The 13,517-nt window shown below is 39.9% G+C and overlaps 1 protein-coding gene across 11 annotated transcripts in view; it reads left to right on the top strand.

Moving 5' to 3' along the window:
• The window catches only part of PATJ (PATJ crumbs cell polarity complex component), a 219,596-nt gene that overhangs the window by 152,866 nt on the left and 53,213 nt on the right, over window positions 1–13,517 (top strand). For all 11 annotated transcript variants that reach the window (XM_073357497.1, XM_073357498.1, XM_073357502.1 and 8 more), the window contains 2 exons: window positions 8,616–8,688; window positions 12,529–12,621. In XM_073357497.1, coding sequence (XP_073213598.1) covers window positions 8,616–8,688; window positions 12,529–12,621 — 166 coding nt within the window. The remainder of the gene's footprint in view (window positions 1–8,615; window positions 8,689–12,528; window positions 12,622–13,517) is intronic.

The following is a 13,517-nucleotide window of genomic DNA, read 5'->3' as shown; positions in this document are numbered from 1 at the left end:
TTTGGATCACATTTAAGAGATATTTATCTATAAAGGCAATAGAAGGGCTTGCCTAAATCTTCCTTTTTTCCAGTTTTGATCATCTATGAATGTATCCATTGGAATGAGAAGAGCTTCTTTTTAAAAATAACAGTTTCTCAACTACATACACTGAATTAGAAATGGTGTAGCCATTGAATTTGTTCCTGTTACTGTCTCTTGGGCGAGAGAAGGTGTCATTTTAAAAGTTGTTTTCCAAGTTGTAAATATATGTAATGTCTTTAGACTTCAGCAGAACAAGCATCTTGTCACTGCTGTCTGCATTATTTTATGGTGCATTGACAATGGATGTATCTGTCTGCTTGACCTGAGCACCCTTTCAAATATTAATGGAAAGAAAGGCTCTCCAAGGGAAAGTGTTATTAGCAATCAGAGCAGCAGCTGCAATGAGTAGGCAGTAAAAGAGGGGAAAAAACAACCGCAAATTCACTGTATCTAGCTGTACACTCATCCTGTAAGTAAACCAAATACACTGCAAAAGTTTGTTTCAAAATCCTGCAAAAAACAAATACAAGCTTGAAGTCTAGTTAGATTGTATTATACGAGAAACCATAAGCTACTTAATGTAAACTATTCTGCGCCCAAACATCGTCATTGTATCTCCTGAAACCCCCTTCTCATTTAAAAAAAAAATCCCCATGTCCCTCCCCTTTCTACTTGGTTGTTTATCTTTTCTTATTTAGACTATAAACCAGGGGTGGGCAAACTTTTTGGCCTGAGGGCCACATCAGGGTTGCAAAACTGTATAGAGAGGTAGAGAAGGCTGTGCTTCCCCAAACAGCCTGGCCCCCACCCCCATCTGCCCCCCCCCACTTCCCGCCCCCCTCAGAACCCCTGACTGCCCCCTCCTGGGGCCCCCCCCATCCTCCCCGGGACCCCACCCCCTCTCCAATCCCCCCTCTCCGACTGCCCTGACCCCTGACAGGTCCCCTGGGACTCCCACATGTATCCAACCCTCCCCCTCCCTCCGTTCCCAGTCCCCTGACCTCCCCCCTCCCCGAACTTCCACTCCCTGTCTCCTGACTGCCCCCCGGAACCCCCTGCCCCTTATCCAACCCCCCTGCTCCCATACCATGCCGCTCAGAGCTGGAGGAGCTCGCAGCCATGCCGCCGTGCTCCCTGGCAGGAGCGGCAGACCAGAACGCTGGTGGCGCAGTGATCTGAGGCTGCGGGGGAGGGTGGACGGCAGGGGAGGGGCTGGGAGCTAGCCTCCCGGGCTGGGGGCTAGCCTCCCCGACTGGGAGCTCAGGCGCTGGGCAAGACGGTCCCGCAGGCCAGATGTCCATAGTTTGCCCACCTCTGCTATAAACTCTTTGGTATGTGATTTTTGTCTCAGTTTGTATGCGTATCCATTATTTTTTCATGTGATGACACAGCTTCCAAATTGTGCCAGCCCCAGAAGTGGTTCAATTTAACAGGGCTTTGGAAGCTTGTGTTTGCTCACTTCTTTTAAAGGATTTTTCTTAAATCTCTTCCCCATAATATTTCAATTAAAATATTGAAACACAGCTAACTCATACACCTCTTTGCTACAATATTGGGATTGAAGAGCAATAGACATCTTGAGTCTCAATGCATCTTTTCTGTCTGCACATACAAAAGCTTTTCCAGCTAAAAATGCAAGTGGTGACCATATTAGTGACTGCAAGCTGTGCTGATGGGTTTGCTGCTTGGATGACTTCAGCTGTGTCCCTCTGATTAAAGATCTGGAGAGAGCAGAGTGCCATTGCATTTATTACATTTGAAAACTGGGGATGAACCACTCACAGCTAGCAAAGAATTTTATCTATAAAGTTTCTCCTGTAAGGAGTTTCTGGTACAGCTCCACCTTACCTTATTGTACCAGAAAGTCAGAACCAAATAACAGAAGTGATCAAACATTATGTTGCACAGAATAGCTACTTCAAAGCAGATGAACTGTTCTCCAGTTAGCTGTCACATGGTACCCTATAGATTGGTATTTATACAGGCGATGAGAATCAACAGCCTCAAGAATAGCGATTCATCCAATGTAATAGAAGAAGCAGCAATACTGGATAGTGTTTGACTTTCCAGTGTGGTCCCTAGCTGTGAGCTTTCCTTACAGTGGAATTGGGTTATGGATAGCCAACCCAGAGTTGCTGAAACTAACAAACTCTTCATCTCCTTTTACACCCCATTCATTCTCAGCAACAAGAATCTAGCACCGTGCTTTCAATTAGCCCACCATTAAAAGCACTGGGAAGTCTCATCTCCAACCCTGCAGTTGGCAATCCCTATGGCAAGAAGAGCCCTGTGCACTGGTGCTGACATCACCTAAAGAACCAACCACAAATATGAGGCATAATGGATCCCCCAGGGTCCAGTGAGTGAGAGTGAAGGGGTTGTAAAATGAGATGAAGAGCTTGGACATTTCATTGCATGTATAGAGTTGGATGAGCCAGTCATGACCATAGAAGAAATACAAGGTGTCTTCAGCCTTTCCATTTCTACCAAGAAACAAATCCCAGCTCAAAAACTAAAGTGCAGTGTGAAAAACTTGTCTCATACTTTCTCACCTCCAGATAGTGTTAAAAACTGCATTACCGCCCTTTCCCGAAACTTTTGCTGATGAGACAAATTGCTGTAATTGCAATGAGGAACATAGAAGTCCCATTGTATTAGAAAGTTTTTCACGCCAATTTATGATCTTTTCCACTATAAAGTTGACAGTGGTCATTTAAAACAGCTGTTTCTGGCCAAACTCCAAAACACAGGCCTTAATGCAGTGCTATTTCCCAACAGCCTCGTTAGTTAGTTATATAAACTTGTAATAGCATATGAAAAGTTCACAGTTGTATTATCACTGTGGTTTTTATTTAGATTCAGCACATGTTGCTGTTGCTTGGCTTTCTCCAATAATGAACTGGAAGAAATTCAGCCTGTAAACATAGTTTGTTTGTTTTTAAAAAAAAAAAAAATCACCTGAGCATTGTAAAAAAGAAAGTATAATCTTTCTGGGAAGCAGAGCTCAATTCAAGCATTGCCTTTAGTTTATGTTAAATAACATTGTACCATACTGAGTAGCAGTGCAATGCTGTTTTCTAGCTAATATGGCAAATGGGGCTTGTCTTTGTGAATCCCAAGTACTGGAAACAATAACTATCTTGGCTGGGATTTTCAAAGGAGCCCAGCAGAGAGAGGTGCTCAAATCCCATTGGAAATTCAGTGAGAATAAAGCAGCTAATTCCCTGAGGCTTTTTTGAAATACCCAGCGTTACCCCCTAGTGGGTGCAGTTTGCCAGACAAATTTTGAAATGTTACTTGGCAGTAATCTGGAAGAGTAGTGGAAATTTTACTGTGATAGCAAAAATATTTTAATGTATTTTGTTGGGAGGTTCTGTAGGGCTTTGCTTTCCAGAAAAGATCAAAAATGGGCTGATGCCAAACACTTTATTTCCAGGTTTGACATTCTCCCATTCTCCCATTATTATTATTTTTTAAACTTCCTTCTAGGCTTCTCCCGGTTTTGGTACTTCTATATGGGCAAGTCCATATGTCCAGGAAGTTAAAACACTCATTCTCTTATTTTTAAGATGGCAATGACCCAGCCTACTCTGCAGCCCAGATTAAATATTCATTTTAAATGGTTGTCATAAAATAAGCAGCTAGTTAAGTGTAGACTGAAAAAAAGGGGGAAAGATGAGAGCATTCCCAATGTCAGTAGGAAAAAAATCTTTCAAGCTGATGCATAATAGCAAAGAGTCATAAACACCACCCTATACCGGAAACCTACTGACCGCTATTCCTACCTGCATGCCTCCAGCTTTCACCCTGACCACACCACACGATCCATCGTCTACAGCCAAGCTCTGCGATACAACCGCATTTGCTCCAACTCCTCAGACAGAGACAAACACCTACAAGATCTCTGTCAAGCTTTCTTACAACTACAATACCCACCTGTGGAAGTAAAGAAACAGATTGATAGAGCCAGAAGAGTTCCCAGAAGTTACCTACTACAGGACAGGCCTAACAAAGAAAATAACAGAACGCCACTAGCCGTCACCTTCAGCCCCCAACTAAAACCCCTCCAACGCATTATTAAGGATCTACAACCTATCCTAAAGGATGACCCAACACTCTCACAAATCTTGGGAGACAGGCCAGTCCTTGCCTACAGACAGCCCCGCAACCTGAAACAAATGCTCACCAACAACCACATACCACACAACGGAACCACTAACCCAGGAACTTATCCTTGCAACAAAGCCCGTTGCCAACTGTGCCCACATATCTGTTCAGGGGACACCATCACAGGGCCTAATAACATCAGCCACACTATCAGAAGCTTGTTCACCTGCACATCCACCAATGTGATATATGCCATCATGTGCCAGCAATGCCCCTCTGCGATTTACATTGGTCAAACTGGACAGTCTCTACGTAAAAGAAAAAATGGACACAAATCAGATGTCAAGAATTATAACATTCATAAACCAGTCGGAGAACACTTCAATCTCTCTGGTCACGCAATCACAGACATGAAGGTCGCTAACTTAAAACAAAAAAACTTCAAATCCAGACTCCAGCGAGAAACTGCTGAATTGGAATTCATTTGCAAATTGGATACTATTAATTTAGGTTTAAATAGAGACTGGGAGTGGCTAAGTCATTATGCAAGGTAGCCTATTTCCCCTTGTTTTTTCCTACCCCTCCCCCCCCAGATGTTCTGGTTTAACTTGGATTTTAAACTTGGAGAGTGGTCAGTTTGGATGAGCTATTACCAGCAGGAGAGTGAGTTTGGGTGTGTATGGAGGTGGGGGGGTGAGAGAACCTGGATTTGTGCTGGAAATGGCCCACCTTGATTATCATGCACATTGTAGGGAGAGTGGTCACTTTGGATGAGCTATTACCAGCAGGATAGTGAGTTTGTGTGTGTGGTTTTTGGGAGGGGGGTGAGGGGGTGAGAGAACCTGGATTTGTGCAGGAAATGGCCCAACTTGATTATCATGCACATTGTGTAGAGAGTTGTCACTTTGGATGGGCTATCACCAGCAGGAGAGTGAATTTGTGTGGGGGGGTGGAGGGTGAGAAAACCTGGATTTGTGCTGGAAATGGCCCAACTTGATGATCACTTTAGATAAGCTATTACCAGCAGGACAGTGGGGTGGGAGGAGGTATTGTTTCATATTCTCTGTGTGTATATAAAGTCTGCTGCAGTTTCCACGGTATGCATCCGATGAAGTGAGCTGTAGCTCACGAAAGCTCATGCTCAAATAAATTGGTTAGTCTCTAAGGTGCCACAAGTAATCCATTTCTTATTGGAGGTACAGTTGTTAGACAGAAATGGTCAGGCTTATAGAGGGGCAATATATATATATATATTTTAAAAATTGTTTCCTGGTAGGGAGTGGAGGGAGAGGAATGTCTAATGGTTTATACTTAGTGTGGTGAAGAGGAGGGAGGTATGGTAACTTGCTCAAACAGACGTGGGAGAGAGCTGGGTAAGCAAGCCTTGCCAAAAGCGCAAGCTTTCTGCCACTTATGCATTGGCTTCAGCCTGCTTTCCTTGGCCCTTTACACTGACTGAGTTTCTTATTGCTTGAGTACTGTGAGATAGTGACTGCTATTGACATAATCAGTCAGCACTCTTTTATCTCTGACTAAAGTGAAAACCTGGGGAGCCTTCCATCCTAGAGTGCTTCACATCATATAGACATACAACACCACTGAAAGGCAGACACGTCTTTGGTGTGAGTCAACAATCAGGTGGACAATATGCACGCAGTATCCTACGCAAACCGTGGAGGAGAGTTGGAATAAGGACAGTGGTGTAAAATTATGGGACATTTAACATCCTTGCAAAATGGAGAGACATTTATTTTTAAGGTTATGTTGGCAAGATGAGCATAGTGTGTAAATTGCATGAAAGTTGTTCTGACCTTGAAAAAAATGAAGGACTGTCTCAACCCTGATGAAATGCTTCCAGGAAATCTATGAACAAGTTGATGTTGGGCAATATTTTGCATGAAGTGGTATCTTCGAACAGGTTTCTTAGCGGTAACCGTAGTAACGGATGGCAAATGTGCTGAATTTTCACTTGCAGCCACTGTAATTCAAACGCAATCCTCAAACCGCTAAGCATCTGCTCCAACATCAAAAGATGATGATAATTAATTTTAATTTTAAATAAAATTCCTGTTTTAATCAAGGAAATTTCTGGGAGTGGAGTACAAAAAGCAATTTATTATTAGCTCTGTGATTTTAAAATATGCTCCCACTTTGAATCTGCTTTGAAGCGGTCTCTGTTGAAGTATTAAAGTGTTTGAATTTGTACAATTACAACAGGGATAGATTACAAATTGTGACTTTTTGCAACCCTGTTTTTTCCCCCAAGGAATGATTGTAATTTTTTATTATATGGAATAAAAATTACCATCTGTTTAAAAGGACATACATTTGTAAACCTGATGATGGTGTTTGTAAGTTCAGCAGAAACTATTTTTATGTAATTAAGTAAAAACAATTTTATAATATTGATATTAAGATTTATGTTTAGCAATGTTTTAGAATTATAACAGCATTTCTCACAAAGATTTTAAGATGTATGCATTATCATCAGGCTATACATTTTGCGTCATGAGCTGTAGGTTATGCTAGCTTTCATGTTGTTAGTGCTTATGTAAGACTTTGTCCATTGCTGGTGGGAGGGGGGAAGGCTGTATAACGTGAATTAATAGTAGGCAAAAATTGCTAGGTTTCTTAGACATCTTAGATTTGCTGATTAATTCTCATATGTGAGAACTGCCATGTAATTGCAGTGTACCATTGTGAAAAGAAAAGCAGGAAGAAATGTCCTTGCCTAATATGCTGTACTGGTACAGTAATACATGCTTGGAAATCATGATGTGAAGATGAAAAGAAAATGTGATGCTGCTCAATTACTTCAGATTTCTGGCATGGCCTCCTGCATGCATGGGTTGGTGACGCTAGTCATTGGAGCGCAGATGTTAGCATATTTTCTGAGTGCTGCGAAGCTTTGAGGAGGGCCAGAAGAAGAGGCTGAGAGAGTCTGAGTGAGGGATTATGATCAATACAGAGACCATTTTTTTTTTTTGAACTTTATGGCTGCTTGGTTGAAGATAAAGTAAATGAATTCACCAACCTTTGCATGTAGGATTTATCCGTTCAAATGCCTATGATTGCATTCGCTACTTTCTGCTCTACTGAAGGTTGTTGATCTAGCATTGTCTTTCTTTCTGAGTAATCGGGATATCCTGGATTTACATGTTTAACCCTTTGAGGGATAATTGACAAACCATACCCAGGTTTTTCCTCCAGATATTTACACTCTAAAAGTGATTTTATAATGAACATTTGTCTAATGTCATATTCCAGTAATTAAAGGAAAGAAAATCTTGTGCCTAAGACACTGGAACGTGGGAGATCTGGGTTCACTTCCTGGAGCTACCACAGATTTCTTGTGTGACCTTGGTCATGTCACATAATCTCAATCATCCATCTGCAAAGTGAGAATGATGATGTTTCCTTTTATCTGTCTTGTCTTTTTAAACAGTCCCTGTCCCAATGAGCTTACAGGCTACAGTTATGGAGCACCTAGCATAATGGGATCCTGATCTCATTTGGAGCCTCTCTGCACTGTTGTAATATAAATAATAAAAACATTTTTGTTGTTGATTCATTTGTACAGCTTTTTTTAAAGCAAAACTTGAAGTCTCCCTTTTTTTTCTGTGTGTCAAATACTTCTTTAAAACAATATAATAGCTGCAGTTTCCTTGGTAACGTTTTATTAAGATCACAAAGGTGTTTACCTAATTTCATCAGCCAATTCTGAATGTCACCGAAGACATCCTGTAGCAAGGCAGCATGAATATCTGTCAGCCTTCCATAAAAACATCTTTGATAGTTGCAAAGTAATCAGTCGTTTTAGGAACACATAGTCATCCAAGAGGAAAAAGATACTTTAAATTATTATTTGAATATTATCTTTGAGTAACAATGTATTAATACCTAATGGATTTTGTGTTTTGTATTAACTGATTCCCCACCTCTCCTTAAAATCTTGCTAAGTTTGTTTCAGATTTTCAGAAATGTATATAGCAAATATGAACTGAAAAGAAAAAGCTACTTTACTAACACAGGTAGTAGATACAATAATGTTACCTATATGCCTGATAGGTGAATGCATTAGACATACCATGGGTAGATACTAGGAGCCTTTTCCTGAAGAGATTTTGAAATCTTTTTTTGAGCAGGAAAAGAAATACCCATGCAAAACGCCTTTTAAAGGATGTATTTTCATTTCCCATTTATTGTTCTCTAATACTATTGAATTGCTCAAACCCTATTGAACATAAATTAATTTATTTCCAAGGTGACATGCCATGAACCTATATTAACTAATAAGGGATGCAAACAGAAATGAAAAGTGTGCCTTTCTAGGCGCCTAATGTTTTTACATAGGATAAATATTTTACTAATAAACTGTACTAAAAGAATCCTAATACATGAGGCAAGGACGAACTCAAAAAATAGTTTAGCCTTTGTGTCTGAATGTGTAATAAAGTGATTCTGCCTTTTTTGATGTTTCATAGAAATGAAGATGCAGTTAACCAAATGGCTGTTACTCCTTTCCCATTACCTTACAGCTCCCAGTCTTCCATTGAGGTAAGATGTTTTTTGATTAGGGCTTACTAAATTAGATTAATCCTAATTAGTACAACATACATTCAAACACCTTGTCTGATTAATCCCTGAAAGCGAATATGCATCAGGTGGGAACTTGACCAAATGTGTGTGTTTCCCCTTGTTTTTTAAATGAAACAATTGGCATGGTGCTAGGTGACAAGATATTGTCTTAGTTACTGTGATACAGCAGGAAAATAAATCATTGAGCGAAAGCCTTGCTGTCTCCTGTCGCAATTATTTTCTGAGAGGGTTGAAAGTTTTGTGGGGGGGTGTTGCCTGGAACACAAGTGAAATCTCAGGGTCCTCCCAGAGAAGAAATTGTCATTTTCAGTGGGAGAGACACAGGGAGACACCTTGTAAGTGAAGGCCAAGACGTCCCACCAGGTTTTGATTCTTTCACAGGCATTAGGAGTAAATCTAGGTAGCTGAATTTAGAAAATAAATATTGAAGGCCTGGCGAATGCCCACTGAAGGCAGTAGAACTATTTCCATATTTATTATTTGCATTACGGTAGAGAGGTAGGTCCCAACAATGATTGAGGACCCCATTGCACTGAGCATCATACATACAGTCACCTGGCGAAAGACCATCCCAGCTTTCAATCTAGATAGCCAAGATACTCAAGAGTGTAAGGGGAAACAAGCCTGGTGAAATAACTTGTCAGTTTGGCATGACAAGGAATAGAACCCAGGTCTCCTGACTCCCAATCCTGTGACCTATCTATTAGACTATGTGTACGATTTATGGCTATACTATAGACTACATTTTTGTAGTGGAAATGACAGTATGTTACTTTATCTGGCGTATTAACATGGCGTTTTAGTGTATAGATTCATAATATGCAACTAAAAGCATATGGATGTTTCTGATTGTTCTCCAACAGTAGGAGCTTCCTCAGCATGACAGTGCTGTTCTATATTATGGTAGTTGCATCACCCCTAATGTGACTCTTTTTATCCTTTTGAACTTTATGAATGCATTGTGCTTACTGCGCAATGCAATCTGGAATGTTACCACATCGTTATCAATTTGATGTCTCCTCATAATAATATAACTGAGAAATATGGTACTTATTTGTAGATATAGCACATGGCTAGCCTTGCTGCTGCTTATTAATGCTATGTCTTCTTGAGCTAATAAAGCAAAGCATGTTTTATGAGTCAATTGGGGCTTGGTCTAGCCTTGAATTGTTAAATTCTGGTCGTTGGTACATTTGCTTTTTGATATTTTAATAAGCATTATTACAATCGTGCAGCCTTAGCTCATGCTTTGAAATATTAGATGGAAGTTCTGGAGCATGCTTTTTGCAGTTTTCAAGTTACAGTAATGTTTAAGGCCATTTATTGTACATCCGTGATGCAATTCAAGTGCTATTATGCTGTACAGAAAAGCCACATTAATTAACTTTTGTTTCAGGGGAACTCTTTAATTAAAACCCTGGGTTTCATTTATCTATTTTGTAAAGGAAGAATATTTCTTTTTGAACTGAAGCTTCATGCTCCATTGGGTCCTGTTCCATGCGGCCAGAATCCTTGTTAGTCTGCGGTTTCTATGGACCAAGCCTTTAGGTTCACTTTAAAGTTTTCTTGGTCATTTTGTGATGACCTCCGTACCTTCTGTTGTCCCCTACACTATATCTAGAACTCCTCCCTTCTTATGTTGGTAAATAGTAAAGGTAAGACAAGTAGTAATTTCAGCTGCTGTGTTCTTGCACCCTCATGGTATTACCTGTTATCCTGCCCTTGAAGGGTTCATTCCTATGGACCTGATGTTTAAAAATCTTCACTGAAAGGCAATATAAATTTTGAAGCAGCTTTTTGCAAATGTACATTTAGGGGAGAGAGGGAAAGGTTTGTCATTTTGCTTGAATGGTTGAATAGCTCAGGAACTGGTGATAGGTATAGAGCCTTCTACCTCTAGTTCTCCATTTACAATCTAATTTAAGTCATCAGACTAGAAGTTGTTGTTTTCATGTGATAGTTGTACCATATCCCATGTAGCTCGGTTTGGTAGTCTCATTCCAGGTTGTCATGGTCAAGTGTCCATATCACCAAAATCTACTACTCTGCAGGAACCAAAGAATTCTGTCCCTTTTGCTATTTGACCCTTAATGGTAGACCCAGGAGATGGGTAAAGTTACATGCAGTGAAGGGACGTTTTTTACCTATTTTGTGGCTAAATGCAGGATTTTCATTTCTAGGGCTATCCATCAGACCTTTTACACCACTTTAAAAATACTTCAGATGGTTGTCATAATTATGTAGGGCTTTATGCTGTAAATTAATTGTTCATATCTTGAAATGTAGACTATATTATGCACTTTCAGAGGAGACACTAAGTAGATGTTTAACAATACGTGTGGCTTGTAGAATTGTTTTTTCTTATAAAACAGGCCTGGAGAGACAAGGTGGGTGAGGTAGTAATTTAGCAGTATGTCATGATGCCTACATAACTACAAAATACTATTGCTAAACAGAATTAATGTTGATCTCTTCATTTTGATTGAAGTAGTTTAATGAGAAAAATGGCTGACTAGTAAACACTCCTGTAACATGGGGACATGTTTATTTCTGTGAAACTATAGCACAGGACCACAATAGACATAGTACTGGTACCAAATGAGCTAGTTAAACCAAAATATAGTGTATAAGTCTAATAGAAGCTTTGTTTGCAAGAACCTTAATATTATCATAAAGCCACCTCTTACATAATGTTTTGTCACTGGGATGAGGCATTATTTGTGAATACCGAATGGAGTGAGCCTCCTAAAGAATGAAGAGAAGTAGATTACCTCTTCAGATCGCAAGATGGCCATTTGCATAAATCCCGTTTTACCTGTTCAATGCCTAACAAGAATTCAGAATAGCCTGGTAAAGAAGTCTGCTAGTGAAGATCTTTGCAGGAAATTGGATTGGTAATATACAGTCAATTTTGCTTTATAAGGAAGTGTATGCTTGGGATATAGAGCAATGACTTGAATTCATTTGAACGTTAAAAAAAAAAAAAAAGAGAGAGAAAACAGCCCTAAAAACCTCTCTTCATCTTCAGGAGCTGGGTAAAAGGAATACAATTCTCAGGTAAAAACATATCGCATGTTTGCTAGGGAAAGACAATAGAAGTAGAAATTGTAGCCTATACTCTTGATTTGGAATGTTTTTTTTTTTAAACATAATAGTCCTTTCTTACACATGTTCTGCATCATTTCCCAGTCATGATTATGCTCTCTGTGTATGTGGAAAGCACAAGTCACCATAATATCTATGCACCAAATACAAAAATTAAGTTTCAGCATTATTCTGGTAAGACCATTTTCTCTGCTTCAACTATGGTAACATTTTATGTTCCATGGCCTCTTTTTGGTGGGAGACCTCTAAAAAAGGAAGAAAACTCCTAATCTGTTATATCACTGCCTCTCCTGTGCAAAGGGGGGGTGTTGCATGTGCTCTACAGGAAGTAAAACGTGCTCATCTTCGCCTATTGCAGAAGGGAATTCTATAGCTGAGCACCATTCAGTAAAACACCTTTTCCTCCTGGTTCATGAGCTTCATCCTCAGTAATGTCGGAGTTGTTGTCCCCTGAATGCTAATTACAGTATTCGTGATGTGTAAGAAGAGGTGATCCTAATATAAATTCATCCTAGACCAATAAAGACCAGCACCTGCCTTCTGAAATTTGTAACACTGATTTTAATCAGTGGTGGTTCATTGTGGATCTTCTTCCTTATTTCAAACAAGCATCACATCACATAAATGCTGTCTAATTTTATCATGAGCTATTTAGGGGTAATGTTTTGTTTTTTAAAACAATCTCTCTACCAGGATCACAGTGGCACTGAACATGCAAGCAGTGAAGAAGATTGCAGCTCAGAAGTTGTCATGAAAAGCTTGACTGATGATGAATGTATCAAAACGGTAAGTGACGCTATCTTTAAAGAAACGTGTTTTAGTCATCCACAAAATTCGAAGCTTGAAAAGTGCTAACATTATGGGTTTGTGACACTCCCAACTGTGGTGCAAGAGCGTGGGAGACAGGGCAGACTGTTAAAACACCAGGGCACAAACCCCAGACTGGTCATGACTCCTAAACTTAAATTTTACCAACCAGCTGCATTAAGTGCAAACTCTTCAGCCGTATTAACAGCCTTAAACAAAATCACAGACGGTCCCATTGTATACTCCGGTCTGTCTTGTCACCAAGGTGAGGTATCACTGTGATAGATGGCCCTTAAACCCAAGGATCACAGCAATATTCATGTTACTCCTAGTCTCAAAGTACCAGTCACTTTCCCAATACCTTGGATCTCACATGGAAGACAACGCTTGTAGCCATTCCTATAATAAATTATATGAAGGTGTATTAAATAGGAAAAAGAAGCTAGAGTTATTTACAAGGTTAAAGCAAGTGAATATAGACACATGAATCAGTTAAGTTTTAAGTGGAAATAGAGGCTTCTATAACCAGCAAGCTCAATTTGTCCATTAGGGTTAACCCAGAAAAAGCAGATGGGGATCTCTTCCTTATGCCTAAGAAACTCCTTGCTTCTCAAAAATCCCTCCAACATAGAGATCCTTAGTTCCTTTTGTTTGGTGTTTTTATCCCTCTTCTGCCATATGCTCTCAGTTGCAAATTCAGTTGATGAAAATGAGTCATGTGAGTGGGGGAAGGATTGCAGAACAACTCTAAGAGCCTTTAGTACTCTTGTTGACCATTCCTCAGTCCAGATGTAGGATCAGAGTAGCAGCCGTGTTAGTCTGTATTCGCAAAAAGAAAAGGAGTACTTGTGGCACCTTAGAGACTAACCAATTTA

Source organism: Lepidochelys kempii, chromosome 8 (genome assembly GCF_965140265.1).
Source record: "Lepidochelys kempii isolate rLepKem1 chromosome 8, rLepKem1.hap2, whole genome shotgun sequence".
Taxonomy (NCBI): domain Eukaryota; kingdom Metazoa; phylum Chordata; order Testudines; family Cheloniidae; genus Lepidochelys; species Lepidochelys kempii.
Note: the sequence above shows the minus strand (reverse complement) of the source record. Positions and strands in the feature narration are given on the sequence as shown.